Source organism: Erythranthe guttata, chromosome 4, assembly GCF_056151865.1.
Source record: "Erythranthe guttata isolate IM_541 chromosome 4, IM_541, whole genome shotgun sequence".
Lineage (NCBI taxonomy): Eukaryota > Viridiplantae > Streptophyta > Magnoliopsida > Lamiales > Phrymaceae > Erythranthe > Erythranthe guttata.
Genome location: NC_142536.1, coordinates 4231052 through 4247275, shown reverse-complemented (window position 1 = coordinate 4247275; position 16224 = coordinate 4231052). Strand labels below are relative to the sequence as shown.

Sequence of the window (16224 nt, the reverse complement as noted above, 5' to 3'; positions counted from 1 at the left end):
GTACGATGTATAAATTTTAATTTTATTATTTATCTTGCAAATTTACTTTCGGAATAGATATAGATTTTCAAATGTAAAAAATATGTACGCGCGTAAGATTATATTTTAAGGCCATTTTTAAAAAATAATAATAAATAATTATGTCATTAAAATAGTATTATTCCATGATTTCTTGAATAATATGCCACCATCTTATAAAGTTTTAATATATATTTTTTTCAAATTTGTAATGTGACAAACTTTATTAAATGGCTTTTCTAAATTTTACAATTTGTTCAATTAACAATTGCAAATATAACCTACAAAATATTGAAACTTATTTTATTTAATTCAAATAAATAAACCTTTTATTTTTTGTGATTGTGAATTTTCTATTAGTTGTTGTTGTGTTTTTGAATTTGTGTGTACTTAGTCGAATATAACTATAGTATGTATATATTATGTATAATTGCGACATCCGCCGCCTCCGCCTCAGCTTTATTCTTCTCCCTCTCTTTTTGTCCCCGTTTTTGCCCTTGCCGCATTCTCTCTCGCAATAACATGTAAATGAAGACAGACAATTTCTTTCTCTTTCACGTCGATAATATTGAAGAAGATGAGGAAACAACGTAACATGCCAATTAAAGAGAATCAACATTGTAATCATATATAGTTATATATAAGGTCTATACGTTTTTTTTTCTAATGTACATAACTCTAATGGTTGTTTTAGTTGAAATTTTTATATATGTGATTTTTTTATCTGTATTATTGACTACAAGTTGACTTGTAATAACAAGATTCATCATAGGTTTTTTTTCTTGGAATGTTGATTGAATTTTTTTCATAAATAATAAGTGATGTTCGTTTTTTATATAATTTGATGAACATGAACACCATATTATATACTCCGGGTGTTTTATATGTGCTTGGTGGATAGTCATTTAATCACACTTACAGTTAACAATCAACCATTGTAATTAATCCGCTGCATCATATAACTTTAAATATTACTTGTGGAAATATAAATTTAACCTAAGAAATATAGACTTAGGTAAGAAAAAGATAACTTGGACTATAGGTACGTGCCCAATTATACTATAATATAATCTCTGATTATATTCCTCACAATAAAATAACTATAAATTAAAATCAAACCAAACGTAGACCATAATCTCTTTACTCATAATTACACCAAAAAATTCCTGACAACTCTCTCCTAATTTTTTCTTCATAACATATACTACTTTTAATCTATATATATATGAACCCAATGAACACTATCTCACCTATCTCATTCATTTTCATCACTAAGTTGGTACACATTCTGTACATGGAAAACGTGCTAATATTCATCAGCTTAGCAGCTGCCACATCAGCTTATATCCTATGGTTCTGGCTCTTGGCCCGAAAGCTAACCGGGCCGAAAGCCTGGCCGCTCGTGGGCAGCCTCCCGTACCTCTACATGAACCGCCGGAGAATCCACGACTGGATTTCCGGCAACCTCCAATCCTCCGCCGCCACGTACCAGACCACCACAATCGCCGTCCCGTATTTCGCTCGCAAACAGGGCTTCTACACGGTGACGTGTCACCCCAAGAACATCGAGCACATTCTCCGAACCCGGTTCGACAACTACCCAAAGGGGCCGACGTGGCAGACCGCCTTCCACGACCTCCTTGGCCAGGGCATATTCAACAGCGACGGCGAGACGTGGCTGATACAGAGGAAAACCGCCGCTCTAGAGTTCACGACCAGAACCCTCCGCCAGGCCATGGCCCGGTGGGTGAACCGGACTATCCGTACCCGTTTGTGGGTAATCCTCGACAAGGCCGCGAAAGAACGCGCCCCGGTTGATTTGCAGGATTTGCTGCTCCGGTTGACGTTTGATAACATATGCGGGCTGACTTTTGGTAAAGACCCGGAAACCCTGTCGCCGGAGATGCCAGAAAATCCATTTTCCGTCGCGTTCGATTCCGCGACGGCGGCGACTCTGCAGAGGTTGCTCTACCCTGGGTTTCTATGGCGGCTGAAGAAGATTTTCGACGTGGGAGGTGAATATCGGCTGAGAAGGAGTCTGCATGTGGTGGAGAAATACATGACGGAAGCTTTGGACGCAAGAAAAGAATCTCCGTCTGATGACCTGTTATCGAGATTCATGAAGAAGAGAGACGCCGACGGTAAATTTTTCCCCAGCTCAGTTCTGAAGCGGATAGCGCTCAACTTTGTGCTCGCCGGAAGGGACACTTCCTCCGTCGCACTCAGCTGGTTTTTCTACCTCGTAATGAACACGCCTCGCGTGGAAGAGAAGATTGTCGCCGAAATCACGGCGGTTTTGAGGGGGAGTCGAGGTGGAGATTCTATAAAATGGGTTGAGGAGCCGCTGACGTTTGACGAAGCGGATAAGATGGTGTACCTGAAGGCGGCGCTGGCGGAGACACTGCGGCTGTACCCGTCGGTGCCTCTGGACTTCAAGTACGTGGTGGCCGACGATGTTCTGCCGGACGGGACTTTCTTGCCGGCGGGATCGACGGTGACGTACTCGATATACTCGGTGGGGAGGATGAGGAGTGTTTGGGGTGAGGACTGTATCGAGTTTAAGCCGGAGAGGTGGCTTTCCGGCGGCGGGGAAAGGTTCGAGCCGCCAAAGGACGGTTACAGGTTTGTGGCGTTCAACGGAGGGCCGAGGACTTGCTTGGGGAAGGACTTGGCTTACCTGCAGATGAAGTCTGTTGCGGCGGCGGTCCTCCTCCGTTACAGGGTGGCGCTGGTTCCCGGCCACCCCGTCGAGCAGAAGATGTCTTTGACTCTGTTCATGAAGAATGGGCTCAAAGTGTACCTGAAGCCACGAGAGCTGGTGGCGCCGCCACCACCCAAAGCTGCTATGTCTGCATAGTGTGCAGTCATCGTTAATTACTTTTGCTAAAGTTCAGTGTGTGTGCATGCATGTTCATTTGATGTTTGTTGAGTTTTCACATCTGTTTGTGTGTTTGTTATTATATATATATATATATATATATATATATATATATATATATATATATATATTGTCCGTTTCAAATTCAGTTCAGAGTTGAGACAAATGCAACAATGTATTAAGCTTCCAAGCTTGTATACTTACATGGGTGCTATACCCTTGATAATAATGAATACTACTAAAAATCAAGGAAGTTTCAGTGTGTAAATTATATACAATATTAAAGCTGTATACCTCCATATATACGCTCATTCCAATGAGAGTCGGGTGCACGGTTCTTATGGAGGTTTTAACTTGGAAGGCCGAAAAACGAGCCTTCGAATCTACGCTCTACCAAAATCAGCTAATAGAGAAGAACAAAAGAGCCCTTCAAAATTCAACTCTTAGAGCAACTACTTTCCCCCATTTGCATGGGTTTTTTTTTTTCTTTTCGATTTTGATGTGATGAAAGCTCTATGTTTCAAGGCTCTTGTTTCACATGTTACCCCTATATACGAAGTAAATAACCATCATATTTATATATATTAATGCTCGATTCTCAATCCACGATTTTTTCTCCAGTGGAGAAAAGATTCCAGACCACAGTTCCAACTAAGTATAGCCCCACCGAGACCTGGAAAACATCGTCCCATGACCCTGCAAAAAAAAAAAAAAAATTAAATAACTTCGATTTACCACAACATCTCACATCACAAAAATAACAATCTTTGAGATGATATATATACACACACACACACACACACACACATACCATGTTGCAAGATATAACCAGTGGCAGCAGTACCAAAAACACCAGCCAGAACTCCAGCAGTATTAGAAAGACCAAGCAATACACCCTGTCAAAATTTCATATCAATAAATCATAAATACATAGTAATAATAAAAAAAATACATTTTTTGTTGCAGGAAATACTTACTGAATATCGAGGAGCAATATCTTGATGGTTTGAATACAACCCTGATTGTGAAAAAGCATCCAATCCCTGCATAAAAAGCAACTCTTAAGGGAAATCGAAGCAATTTGAAAAACCGACACACAACTAAGACTATATTATTTGATATACTATATTCGATAAAATTCATGGCTACGATAGTATGATGTGATATATAATTAAGCAAAAATAGGTAGGAATTAATACGTGTATGGAGTAATAGACGTGAAGTAGTTTTCTTTTAAATTTTTACACTTTCGCTGAGGATTTCGATACTGTTCGACACAGCATAACAACAAACCTGACTGCACGCCATACACAAAACGGCCATTGTAGGGGTCTCAATATGTGTCAACTGAGTTAAGAAGAAAGCAGGGCCTAGAAATCCAATCGTCTGCATGATCTGCATATATTTATGAAATTAAATTAATATATCGGATTAATAAATACAATTTACATACGTAATATAGACAGCAGTAAAAAGAGTGCTAATTACGTTACCTTTCTAACGGTGGTGACAGATACACCTCTGCTGACAAGAGTATCTGCAATCCAACCACCCAAATTGGCAGCAAAGGCCATAGTAAGCCACGGAAACACCGAAAACAGTCCCGACTCAGTAAGATTCAACTTCAACACCTGCACAAGAAATTCATAGTAAAAAACCGAACACGGTCTACTTTATAATATCAATTACGAATTGAAATATGTGTACCGTACTTCAAGAAGTAAATACAATTCAATATTCCACTGTTACCACAAAGGAAAGTCAACTAAAAAGCGTAACCAAAAATCAATTAAATAATACCTGGTGATAATAAGTTGGCATCCAAGTAAGAAGGATAAACGTGCCCCAATTATGACAGAAATGCGACACAATCAGGGCCCACACAGGTGGCTTCGATAATATCAATTTCCACGGTATAGATTTCACAGGCTCCTTCGAAGAAGAGTTTCGAAGAATCAGCTTCTTTTCTTCAGGCAGCAGTTTAGGGTCCTCAAGAGGCGAACTATGTGCCTATGGATCATTTTATGTAATATGTAACAGCCCTCCATTATCGAAAAAAATTATAAAAAAAAAATTCTTAATTCAAAAAGCTATAAGAGTAAAAAAAGAAATCCTCACCATGTTAAGCCACAGAGCCAACCAAACAGTGCCGAGAGAGCCGAACGAGTAAAAAACAGACGGCCAGCCAAATTTGTGGATCAACATAGGTGAAAATGCAAGACCGGTTACAGAGCCAAGATACATACCACTGTAAACCAGCGCCAGAGACCTACTTCTCTCCGATACAGGTACCCATTTCGACAGTATATTATTCATGGCAGGCATTGCAACACCCTGCAAAAAAAATTAAAGAACTACTTATCAATCAAAAAAAAAAAAAAGAAAAAAAAAAATCAAGAATGGCATGAACGACGAGTAAATGGTTACTGACCTCACCGACGCCCATAAAAGCACGAACGACGAGCAAGTAGGGCAAACCGAGTTTCGCGGCGATGGGTGTGAGTATTGTTGCTATAGACCACCACACCACACCAAACCCTAGAACAAACTTGCCTCCAACAGTGTCTGCCCATATACCACCTGCAATCTGAGCTCTCCATCCCATAAATATAATCAGAAAAACCCTGCTAATACTCTTAAACAATACATCAAACACGTGGTGTGCACATAAAAATACTGCAAAACTGAACACTCAATCGTTCATGTAGAAACAGTGTTCATAAGGACAAGTAAATAAAGGCTATCTTCAATGAATCACACCTGAGTAAGAAGGTAACCCCAGAAAAAAGAGGATTGAATCAAACCAACAGTTGTCATACTCCAATGAGATTCCGACGCCATTGGAAGAATTGCGATGCTCATATTTACCTGCACCACAGCATCTGGTTTTTTTTAAGTATCGCAATTCTCTAATTAAATCATATATTATTCAAATATTTTCAACAATCATGCTTACTCTATCCATATTGCAGAGTAGGAAAGCTGAGAAGCAGAGAATCACAATCACCCAACGCCTCGGAAACTGTTCCCACCACGGAACCGCCGCGGAGGTGACGTCACCATCATCGTCGTCATCGTCGACAATACTCGTGGCGAAAACTTTGCCGAACTGAACGGAATCCGGCGGCGATTCGGCAATGTCGCACGGCTCCGACTTCACATCGGCGCGGACTCTGCCGCTCTTCACCCTCCAACTCAGGCCGTTCCCGAGATAAATGGGGCGGAAGTGGGCCCTCTGGCAAGGGCATAACTGTAATAAGAGGCCGGAGTTGGGGAGAAAGGTGGCTCTGGGGGAAATTTGGAGGTGGGTTTTTGGAGCAGAGTACAAGGAAATCAGCAGAGCTCTGCTGGTGTTCATGGCTGAGATAGCTCAACGGTTTATTGGCTGCCTTTCATTTATTTATTTATTTATTTTTTATTTTTTGTTTCATTTATTTATTCAAATATAAATATATAGTGAGAGCACTGAAATATTGCTGTGATATTTTATTTCAGGTACTGGTTACTGCTTCGACACGTGTCAGTGAAAGAATCCAAACTGATAACAATCGCCACATATTATACGAATATCCTACTAAATTACCGAAAAAGTCCCTCATATTTAAGTAATTATAATTATACTCCTCAACTGTGTATGTTCTTACACATTCATCCTTAATGTCAAATATATCTACTGAAAGGTGTTTTTTTTGTAAAATAATAGATAATTGAGGAGGTGGTTGTAATTACCCAAACTAGAAGAATTTTTTCGTAATTTGATCATACTTCAGGGGTAGCCGTAATTTGGCCAATAATAAATAAGATGTCTACTTGGTTACTTTAATTTGCAAAAATATCCTTCATTTTCTTTCCTCTTTCATTTACACAATTCCAAAACAAATTGCAGCACTTCAGTTCAGAAAGAAAATGATGCTTCACTCAAAAATCTAAAGCTATAACTAACAAATTAATTTGTTGTGATTAAATTCATCTAATTGGGTTTTTATATTAAAATTAATTCATTTATTTTCCTCTATAATTTTCATCCAAGATTTTCGAAAGTATATATTTGGGGGTCAAAAAGAAAAATTATTGATGAGCAAGTGCAAGTGAGAAGCTGGCACTTGCTTAAAGAATCATATAAATGAAATATGAACTCAGAAGAAAAAATGTCACCATGTCATATGATAAGGGAACAAACAAAATGTGTAAGTTTGAGAAATACAACGAAGGATTAACTTACGGTCAAGTACTAGATACGAAAGCATAAAAACGAAGAAGATGAACCTATTCAGCTTCAGACAGTACAAGGTTTCTCGATTTGATTTTGAAGCGTTCATGCTCACAAAAACATTGTAACTTGATGAAATTCCGATCACTAGATAAGTTCACTCGCAGAATGTCTAATATATAGATAGATATTCTTACAAGGGAAGTTCACCACTCTCTGCAATAACAACTTTCTTTTTCGGTGTTCCGTTCTGCTTACCTTCAGCTTCTATTTTATACACCACATCCATTCCAGACAGCACCTCTCCAAAGACAACGTGTCGCCCATCCAACCTGTGGACCCCACCAACACAAGAGTTTTTATCAGTTTAGCTATACCTCATTGTAATTGACTCTAAAATATACTATTCCATATAGGGGGTTGAGGGTTGGGGGGGAGAAGTAGGTAGTTACCAGCTTGTTGTCACAGTTGTGATGAAAAACTGGGAACCATTTGTATCAGGCCCGGCATTTGCCATGGACAAAATCCCTGAAAAGATGCACAAAATAGGTAAATGCATTGCCAAATGAACGTTATCTAACTTTTCCGTTTTCTTTTTGTACATATAAGAGATATAGTAAATACCAGGGCCAGTGTGTTTGATCTTGAAATTTTCATCGGGAAACTTCTCTCCGTAAATTGATTCACCGCCTCTTCCATCACCTAGAGTGAAGTCACCTCCTTGAATCATGAAACTTGGTATGATTCTGTGGAATTTGCTTCCCTTGTAATACAGAGGCTTTCCGTGTTTGCCAATACCTTTCTCTCCTGAATATGCATAAATATTAGGAAAAAACGGTAAATAAATAAAAATCATTTATTAGTTACACAAATAATTGCTGCTCTGGCAGCAATTTACACCCTCTAGTAAGAGATTTAACATATTTGTTCAATTATCGACATCAAGATGATTTAACGCTTTGACAAATGATTTAACGTATTAAACTTAGCAATTAATCCAACTTAAAGCAGCTCTATAGAAACATAGAAAACAGAGCCATCGTTATACCTGTGCACAAGGCTCTAAAGTTTTCTGCAAGAGAAAAGAAAACGACAAAGTAATCAGTACGTAAAATCCAAAGAACTCAGTGACTACTGACCAGTGATGCAGTAATGCTAGTTTATACCTGCTGTCTTGGGAACTGTTTTTCCAAACAGACCTATAGTAATGCGACCTGGAAAGAAAAGAAAAGTCGTTAAGCCTGAGGATCCGAAACTACAAAATATTTATAATCGATTCAGAAGATATCCTCTTCATATTTACACATTTATGAACTATAAAACGTGTACTTCCACATAAAATAGCCTCAGCGGATATATTTTTACGATAAGAACTTCGGATATACATCCACATATTTCTCTGCCAACTTGATCAAGTAGTTTATTCAGCGTTAGGTATTCTCATCCTAACCTTTCGTCCATTAAACATCTACAAATACATTTAAACCGATTTTAGATAACCCATTTCATAAATAACAGATTCTCTCCACTTATTAGGTCAACGCAAGCAAACAACGCTACACTACAACCACATTAATTGCCAAGTGCGTGTGTTACAAGTACACAAACGAAGCACGTCGCAACACATGCCCAAACAAGATATTTCTGAAATTAACAAATCTACTTCATCAATTAATTATAAGTATTTAAACTACGAAAAAACGAGGAAAAAGCGGGACAGCTGGAGATTTAGAGCATACCGGCCGGTTTTCCATCGATTTCAATATCAAAGTAAACCTTCTGAGTCACTTCCTTCAAATCTTCATGTGCTTTTTTTGCCTGCAGGAAAAAGGGATACACTCAAGATGAAAACACAACAAATACAACAAACCCTAGGTGAAGGAGAGATGCTATTACATTGATCAAAAGGAAAAAAAAAAAAAAAACAGTACGGAAAAGGTGAAGATCTATAGTTACTAGATCGGGAAGAAAAATCGACCCACTTCTTAACATAAGATTCTCCGCTTTTTTTCTCAAATCATACAGCAAATCAGAAACCAGGTCGATTGTTTTTTTCAATATTTGAATCGGATGAATCAGGATCAGGAGTTTAAAACATCAAATCTCAAATAAATTGTGAAATTTCGTAACCTAAGAAAGTGAAAATAAAATATGAAAGGAAGAAGAACCTGAGAGACTGCTATGGCAAGAAAGAGCAGCACAACGATGAGGAGTTGTCTCCCAATTTTCGCCATTGTTTCGTCTTTGATGATTGTGGAGCTTTCTGTGTGTGTGTGTGTGTGTGTGTGTGTGTGTGTGTTTGGTTTTACTGACTACTGAGAGAGGGATTTGTTTTAAGATTTATTTAATTTTTAATTCAAAAAGCAATTCCATTTTATTACTAACTAACATTGGTTTGGGATAAAGAAAATTCATTAATTTATTTATCATTAAATTTATAACCAAATTTAAATTATTTAATATACATACTGTTGGCACGAGATTTCTATTTGTGAAGATTGAATAAATCCGCCATACGTGGAAATTAAAGATTGGCAAAGATTTGTTTTCCATGTTTATTTTGGAATTAATTAGAGTCTTATTCTTGTAATATTTTTATTAGGACTTAGATTTATTTCCATGTATTATATTCTAGTTAGGTATCTTTTGTACTTATCTAGAATAGAAGTAGAAATCGACTAGGATTCTATTACCTAGTTAATCGATTTCTTATGGCTCAAGTTAGGTTTAGGGTGGTGGATTTTCGTGCCTATATAAGGCCCTCAACCTCATATGAGTCCGATGGAACTTTAATAAGAAAAATCCCAGCATAAAGGCTTTGAAGGGTGCAGCCCGTGCTGCAGCCCTGTCTGCACGGCAGGTGTGGCAACAGAACAGGTTTCTTCTACCAGGCCATAAAGAAGATCGGCGTTTCGGGAGAAGTGCTTAAAAGATCTCGGGAGAGGTCGATCCGCCGTTTGAAGGAAGTTCAACATTGGAGGAAATCCAAGAGTGCGGAGGAGGAATTGCTTTGATTATCAACAAGTTCGAGTCGTGTGCAAGAACGGCGTATCACATAAAGAGGGAGTCTTTAGTGTTTTATTAAGTCCTATTAATGTACACATAAATCTGAACTAGTTTTGCAAGTCCTTGTGGATGTAGGGTACGTTTGTATCCGAACCACATTAAATTCTTGTGTTTTTATTCTGCTTTTAGTAGGTTAATTACTGTGATAACACAAGAATACTGTTGCCACTCCTAATGTCGTAACACGTAGTCTGTCTCAACAGAAGAGTGGACTTTGATAGGCATTCAAATTCAACAATCTCATCTGCAGGGGGAGTTCTTGTTAAACATGGATTCTAACCAATCTATGCCAAAGGGGAGATTGTTGGCACGAGATTTCTATTTGTGAAGATTGAAGAAATCCGCCATACGTGGAAATTAAAGATTGGCAAAGATTTGTTTTCCATGTTTATTTTGGAATTAATTAGAGTCCTATTCTTGTAATATTTTTATTAGGACTTAGATTTATTTCCATGTATTATATTCTAGTTAGGTATCTTTTGTACTTATCTAGAATAGAAATAGAAATCGACTAGGATTCTATTACCTAGTTAATTGATTTCTTATGGCTCAAGTTAGGTTTAGGGTGGTGGATTTCGTGCCTATATAAGGCCCTCAACCTCATATGAGTCCGATGGAACTTTAATAAGAAAAATCCCAGCATAAAGGCTTTGAAGGGTGCAGCCCGTGCTGCAGCCCTGTCTGCACGGCAGGTGTGGCAACAGAACAGGTTTCTTCTACCAGGCCATAAAGAAGATCGGCGTTTCGGGAGAAGTGCTTAAAAGATCTCGGGAGAGGTCGATCCGCCGTTTGAAGGAAGTTCAACATTGGAGGAAATCCAAGAGTGCGGAGGAGGAATTGCTTTGATTATCAACAAGTTCGAGTCGTGTGCAAGAACGGCGTATCACATAAAGAGGGAGTCTTTAGTGTTTTATTAAGTCCTATTAATGTACACATAAATCTGAACTAGTTTTGCAAGTCCTCGTGGATGTAGGGTACGTTTGTATCCAAACCACATTAAATTCTTGTGTTTTTATTCTGCTTTTAGTAGGTTAATTACTGTGATAACACAAGAATACTGTTGCCACTCCTAATGTCGTAACACGTAGTCTGTCTCAACAGAAGAGTGGACTTTGATAGGCATTCAAATTCAACACATACTATGTAATTATTTATTATCAATATTAATTTATTAATTTTAAAATCTAATTGTTGATGGGTCATATCCGGGTTCGGGTTCGGGTTCAAAACAAAGTATTACAATCACAACTACATTCACTCATCAACTACGAACTTTCTTACACGTCCATTTTTATGCTGTTAAAGTCAACAAAATCTTCTACATTCCGTGGAATGTTCTCTAGTTTGTACTCGTTTTATCCAAAAAATACAGTTTCAGATGCACTATAATCTAATATTTACAAGCTAAGAGAAACATCTTATGATTATCTTATTTCAATGTGGAACTGAATGGGGTACAAACTGAAGAATATTCAACATAATCTAGAAAATTCCATTAAATTTGAAACCGCAAAGATGGACGTGTAAGAAAATTCACAGTTAAAAGGATAATTTGTAATAATCCAAATATAAGGACACTTTGTACTTTGACCTTACCTCACAGATAGCCGTAATTTACGCTTTATAAATATTAATAAATGGTCATTTCTTGATGATTGGGAAGATAGTAAACAATTGTAGATTTGTGAAAAAACAACACTAATGCATATTATTATATAGCTCAACTAGACACTAGTTTTAGGTTTTACATATTGACACAAGTACAATTGTACAAAAGTTACAGCATACATTAAAAAAAAAAAAAAAAAAAAAAAAAAAAAAAGAGGGACTATCACTTCACATTTATTCTCGCCGGAAGGCAAACTCCAGTGGCCGGCGTTTCCACAGCAAGGCCGTCACAGTGTACTAACTTCGCTACAACATCAGAAGCAACACCGCACCGTTGAATGGCTTTGTCTATACTCCGACAAAGAACTTGCTCAATCCAATCACCCAACGCCTTTCCGCAGTCTGCTAAAAAACCCGCTGCAATTATTTGAAGCATTACTTCCCTATCGATTTCTAGCCAAACCCTACCCCCGGCTAGTTTTTTTAACCGCACGTCGATTTCCTTCAGTATTTTCCGAGCAAGAGAATCGAATTCAAATGATTTGAAGGTCACGTTTTCATCAACATGCTCATGCAATTCTTCAAACCACGTGCCATCATCAATGCCATCATCAATGACATCATCAATGACATCATCGTCGTCGTCCGTATCCTCCTCCAGAGGTAAGTTCAAGTCAATAACGGTGGATCTGGATATTTTACTACGAGCACGCTTTGATACCTCGTCAGTATTGCTCGATTCGTCGCCGATTGATTTCCTCTTATTAGAAACCGAAACGTTTGCCGTGTTCTTGTTCGTGTGGTGAATCCCATCACCGACGGATGCTAGTACAATTTGCATCTGGAAATTCTTGGCCTGTAATATTTTCTCTTCTGAAAATTCGCATGCACCACCTTTGCCGAAAGACGGATCTTGACTACTACCCTTTTGGACTAGCGTCGATGCAAGGATGAATATGGTGTTATTTACGTTTATGCCCCTGCCCCGCGCATCCGTAATTTTACCCGTTTTGACTGCTTGGGATAAACTATTTTGAACCACGATATCCGCCTTGTCCACATTTTCAAGAAGCACAACCGAATTAGGATTCTTGCTTATTTCTTCGACAAGATAATCAATTATCATTTTTCTCCCACTCCCATTCTTCGGTTTGTGATATTTGGAGTCGTAAAAATCAACAACTGAGTTAGAAGGGCTAATAATCATACCCTGATGACTCAAATCCAAAGATAGAAAGCTTTCGTTTTTTCTGCCAAATACTATCTCAGAAATCGAGGCAGCTATTTTTCTCTTACCAATTTTATCGGGTCCCATAAAGCCGACCCAAATATCTCTCCTGTTTCCAGTTTTGCAACGCGACACTGTTCGACTAATAGTTTGAATGGCTTCCATCTGCCAATAGACCTTTTCAGCTACAAGCTTCCATTCGGGCTCGAGTTCTTTTGCACAATAAATCTGTTTTTCAAGATTACGTGAGCAAGATGAAGAAGATTGAGAAACTTCACTGGGTGTTTTCGTTTTCTCATGCAAATTGTAATAATCTTCTTGCAAATTGGGTTTTCTTCTGCATTCCTCAGCAGAACCGTAACCTGTTCCGAGCGTCAAATCAGTGGCAAGAGATAAATCAGAGCTCATCTTTTGCTGAAAAGGCGACGAGTTTTGTGCATTCACAGCATGTTCCGGAATATTTTGCTTCGGCATGCAATGATTTAAATCATCTGTTCTGCTTCGATTTAATAAAGAACCCGCAACAGCAGTATCTTTCCGTAAAGGAAGATGCATAAAAGATGGAATATTCTCTTGAGATGCCGAAGAGCTATGAAGCTTCTTACAGATGTCGCTCCATTTCCGCTGCAAGGCCGCCACTCTGGCATCGAACACAGATTTGTCTTCTTTAGCCTGCACTGAAATGACAGAGGGATGTTCACATAACATCTCTCTCACCAACTCAACTACGTAAATAGTATTAAGTTGTGTATTTTTTAAGGGTTTATTGCAATTAGTACCCCTGTGTTATATCGAACGCTAAGAAACTTGCCCCTCGTGTTCAATTTTTTTAGCAAACAGCCCCCTAAACAGGGGTACTAACTGTTCAAAAAAGTAAAATCATAGGGTTTTCTTTTACCAATATAATAACATGAGGTAGTTTTTTAACAATTCAATATCACATAGGGATACTAATTGCAAAAAACTCTATGTTTGAACTCAGCTGACTTCAAAAAATCGGGTTAGGATTTAAAGAGTGACGAACCTCTACTGTGTGAGATCTCTTGCTTGTTTCACATTCACTAATTTGCAGCCAAGAAGGTAGATTTACAACCGATTGCCTGTCGGAAACTGAATCGGTTGATACACCTCCCTTTGTAATAACAGATACTTCTTGCTCGTACTTTTCATTGCACGAGTTGCAAAATAAATTCGAGGGTTTTGCGGCAGTTGCGGTGGTGGTGCATTGACTTTCGAGCTCAGATGGCATAGAGAAGAATCCACCGAACGGAACAAACGACCTCATCAAGCTGCAAGTATACGAGGATGCAACTGTGATCATTTTGATCGGATTCAGAATCCATGTACAAATTTCGATGCAACGACGTGAAAATAAACACGTACAAACGTACCAAATGTGAACATTTGGTAGTAGACAAACAACGAGAAAAACGACAAACGTACAATTATTCAGCGCGAACACATTAAGTACATACAAAAAGCTAGCGGAAAACCGTATACGAAAAAAAGAAACGGAACTCTGACCTGGATTGAAAACACTTCCCTCCAACGGAGGAAGACGAAGAAGTAATGGGCAGAAGATGCAAATCCAAATCCATCTCAATCGAAGGAAACCGAACTAATAGCTTCTTATAATCGTCATCACCTGCCAAGAATCCAATCAACCACAATTTTCCGACACGGTTGATTAACAATCTCTTCAAATTCGAAACAATATAATTTACAATATCGAAAGATTCCGCATCCACAAACTTCTTGAAATCCCCACAGCTTAAAATAATTCCGGACCCTTGGCAATCCTCCGCCATTTCGTCCACTTGCTTAAACTTCAATTCCATCGTCTCTTTGCTCGGATTTCCATCGGTACACTCGGAAATCTCGTTTTCGATTGAAACCACATTCAGCCGATCGATTTCTTTGGGGAGTGCTCCGGTTTCGCCCCTCTTCAAAGAATCTGCGAAATTTCGATACGAATCGCTCGCGTAGACGCCGATGAGCAACGGGTTTCTATGATTCTTCTTCGAAATAATTTCGCCGATTCTTCTGGAATTGTCGTCGGTTTTTTCTGCTGTAGTGGCGATTTCGGAGAAGGGGAAACTATGGCGGCGTTTGTTCTGTTCGAAATCAGTCACACTACACGAAAACAGGGGAGGGGGGCGGTAGCTGGTGGATGAGAATCTTGAAATGGTGAGAGGGTTTATAATTGCTAGCTTTATCTCCTGGGTCCGAAAACCCGCATCGCCGAAGACCCGACTGATAATCGGGTCATCCAATATAGACATGACGAAATGCTTCAGCTCAACTTTCACAGCGGAAATTGAAGGAGGGTTTTGGGGGTTCGAATTCAGCTGCTGCTGGTACAGGTGGAAGGTTTCGGGGTGGCGCCGCTGATTGGCTTGGGATCTCTTGATCGCCGCCATCAGCGAATTCGAGATCGGCGGCTCGTCGACGGCGGATTTGGACACCGAAACCCTATCGAGGGCGACGCCGACGCAGAGCTCCAGAGCTCGGAACTGGAGGCGTGGAGAGTACGCGCAGCTCCTGGCGCGTGTGCAGGCCTCGCGGAGTGTGGACGAAGGTAGGGCTAGTAGGGCGGACACGATGTGCGTCGACGTCGTCTGCGAGTGGCTCCGCCGCTTCGCCACCCCCACGGCGTCGTCCAGAACAGCGGCCGCCGCCTCAGCCAAAAATTGGCGGGCTACGCCCACCGGCGTCGGCATCGCCGGCAAGCTTATCCGTATAAATAAATATATATATATATATATGTATGTATCTATCTATCTGATCAGTAATATGTATAAAACAATTCAAAAAAAAAAATTACTAGAAATTAAATAATATATTTTCCCAGAATGGGTATTTTTTTTTCTCTTTAAACAAATCAATTTGGCCCTTTTGGGTGAAAGAGATTTGTATTTCTTTTTTTTGTTGTTTTCAATAATTATTAATAAAGATTGAAGCTTTGAGGAGGTTAAGAATTATTTATTGAAGAAAAAAAAAGGAAAAGGGGAGGAATTTTTGTTGGTGGGGCCCAAAATCAGCATAAGCAAATGGTGAGCATAGATTCTTCATCAGATCTTTTAATTTTTTTATTAATATTTAAATAAATAAATTGTAATAAGAAATTGATTTGAATTTCATCCATGGAAGTGTACTCTGTATTCGCTCGCACCAGAAGGTAATCATGTTAGTCCACACAGGGTTTTCTGGTGGTCC

General features: G+C 39.0%; 4 protein-coding genes across 5 annotated transcripts; 1 reads left to right on the top strand and 3 right to left on the bottom strand.

Moving 5' to 3' along the window:
• Positions 1 to 1253: 1253 nt before the first annotated feature.
• On the bottom strand, positions 1254 to 6330 carry LOC105958345 (sodium-dependent phosphate transport protein 1, chloroplastic). Of its 2 annotated transcripts, XR_016030746.1 has the most exons (11): positions 5853 to 6326; positions 5657 to 5764; positions 5328 to 5483; positions 5015 to 5230; positions 4697 to 4906; positions 4390 to 4527; positions 4190 to 4291; positions 3874 to 3939; positions 3708 to 3792; positions 3191 to 3592; positions 1254 to 2867 (listed from the first exon to the last, which is right to left on the bottom strand). XR_016030746.1 is itself a non-coding variant. In XM_012982384.2 (10 exons), the coding sequence occupies exons 1-10, from the start codon at positions 6252 to 6254 to the stop codon at positions 3495 to 3497; spliced, it is 1581 nt and encodes a 526-aa protein (XP_012837838.2). In that variant the 5' UTR covers positions 6255 to 6330; the 3' UTR covers positions 3056 to 3494. The 2 variants fall into 2 exon arrangements, 1 of the variants encoding a protein (XP_012837838.2); XM_012982384.2 differs by lacking the exon at positions 1254 to 2867 and having other exon boundaries at positions 3056 to 3592; positions 5853 to 6330.
• CYP86A1 (cytochrome P450, family 86, subfamily A, polypeptide 1) lies at positions 1313 to 3146 on the top strand. Its single transcript, XM_012982312.2, has one exon. The coding sequence runs from the start codon at positions 1313 to 1315 to the stop codon at positions 2873 to 2875; it is 1563 nt and encodes a 520-aa protein (XP_012837766.2). The 3' UTR covers positions 2876 to 3146.
• A 702-nt stretch (positions 6331 to 7032) lies between the features above and the next one.
• On the bottom strand, positions 7033 to 9447 carry LOC105958435 (peptidyl-prolyl cis-trans isomerase CYP19-4). Its single transcript, XM_012982465.2, has 7 exons — positions 9275 to 9447; positions 8846 to 8924; positions 8273 to 8320; positions 8155 to 8178; positions 7731 to 7913; positions 7559 to 7634; positions 7033 to 7438 (listed from the first exon to the last, which is right to left on the bottom strand). The coding sequence occupies exons 1-7, from the start codon at positions 9338 to 9340 to the stop codon at positions 7300 to 7302; spliced, it is 615 nt and encodes a 204-aa protein (XP_012837919.2). The 5' UTR covers positions 9341 to 9447; the 3' UTR covers positions 7033 to 7299.
• A 2406-nt stretch (positions 9448 to 11853) lies between these two features.
• LOC105958527 (protein SMAX1-LIKE 6) lies at positions 11854 to 15964 on the bottom strand. Its single transcript, XM_012982562.2, has 3 exons — positions 14533 to 15964; positions 14033 to 14297; positions 11854 to 13680 (listed from the first exon to the last, which is right to left on the bottom strand). The coding sequence occupies exons 1-3, from the start codon at positions 15726 to 15728 to the stop codon at positions 12004 to 12006; spliced, it is 3138 nt and encodes a 1045-aa protein (XP_012838016.2). The 5' UTR covers positions 15729 to 15964; the 3' UTR covers positions 11854 to 12003.
• Between the last annotated feature and the right edge of the window lie 260 nt (positions 15965 to 16224).

What these genes read in the sequence shown, in the direction of transcription:
- CYP86A1 (XM_012982312.2), top strand. Translation starts at nt 1,313, where the DNA reads ATGGAAAACGTGCTAATATTCATCAGCTTAGCAGCTGCCACATCAGCT.
- LOC105958527 (XM_012982562.2), bottom strand. Translation starts at nt 15,728, where the DNA reads ATGCCGACGCCGGTGGGCGTAGCCCGCCAATTTTTGGCTGAGGCGGCG. An exon ending in GGGAAGTGTTTTCAATCCAG is followed by an intron (nt 14,298 to 14,532) that starts GTCAGAGTTCCG and finishes GTATACTTGCAG; the next exon opens with CTTGATGAGGTCGTTTGTTC. An exon ending in AGAGATCTCACACAGTAGAG is followed by an intron (nt 13,681 to 14,032) that starts GTTCGTCACTCT and finishes ATTTCAGTGCAG; the next exon opens with GCTAAAGAAGACAAATCTGT.
- LOC105958345 (XM_012982384.2), bottom strand. Translation starts at nt 6,254, where the DNA reads ATGAACACCAGCAGAGCTCTGCTGATTTCCTTGTACTCTGCTCCAAAA. An exon ending in CTTTTATGGGCGTCGGTGAG is followed by an intron (nt 5,231 to 5,327) that starts GTCAGTAACCAT and finishes TTTTTTTTGCAG; the next exon opens with GGTGTTGCAATGCCTGCCAT. An exon ending in CTGTCACCACCGTTAGAAAG is followed by an intron (nt 4,292 to 4,389) that starts GTAACGTAATTA and finishes AAATATATGCAG; the next exon opens with ATCATGCAGACGATTGGATT.
- LOC105958435 (XM_012982465.2), bottom strand. Translation starts at nt 9,340, where the DNA reads ATGGCGAAAATTGGGAGACAACTCCTCATCGTTGTGCTGCTCTTTCTT. An exon ending in GATCAAACACACTGGCCCTG is followed by an intron (nt 7,635 to 7,730) that starts GTATTTACTATA and finishes GCATCTTTTCAG; the next exon opens with GGATTTTGTCCATGGCAAAT. An exon ending in ACAACTGTGACAACAAGCTG is followed by an intron (nt 7,439 to 7,558) that starts GTAACTACCTAC and finishes TGGGGTCCACAG; the next exon opens with GTTGGATGGGCGACACGTTG.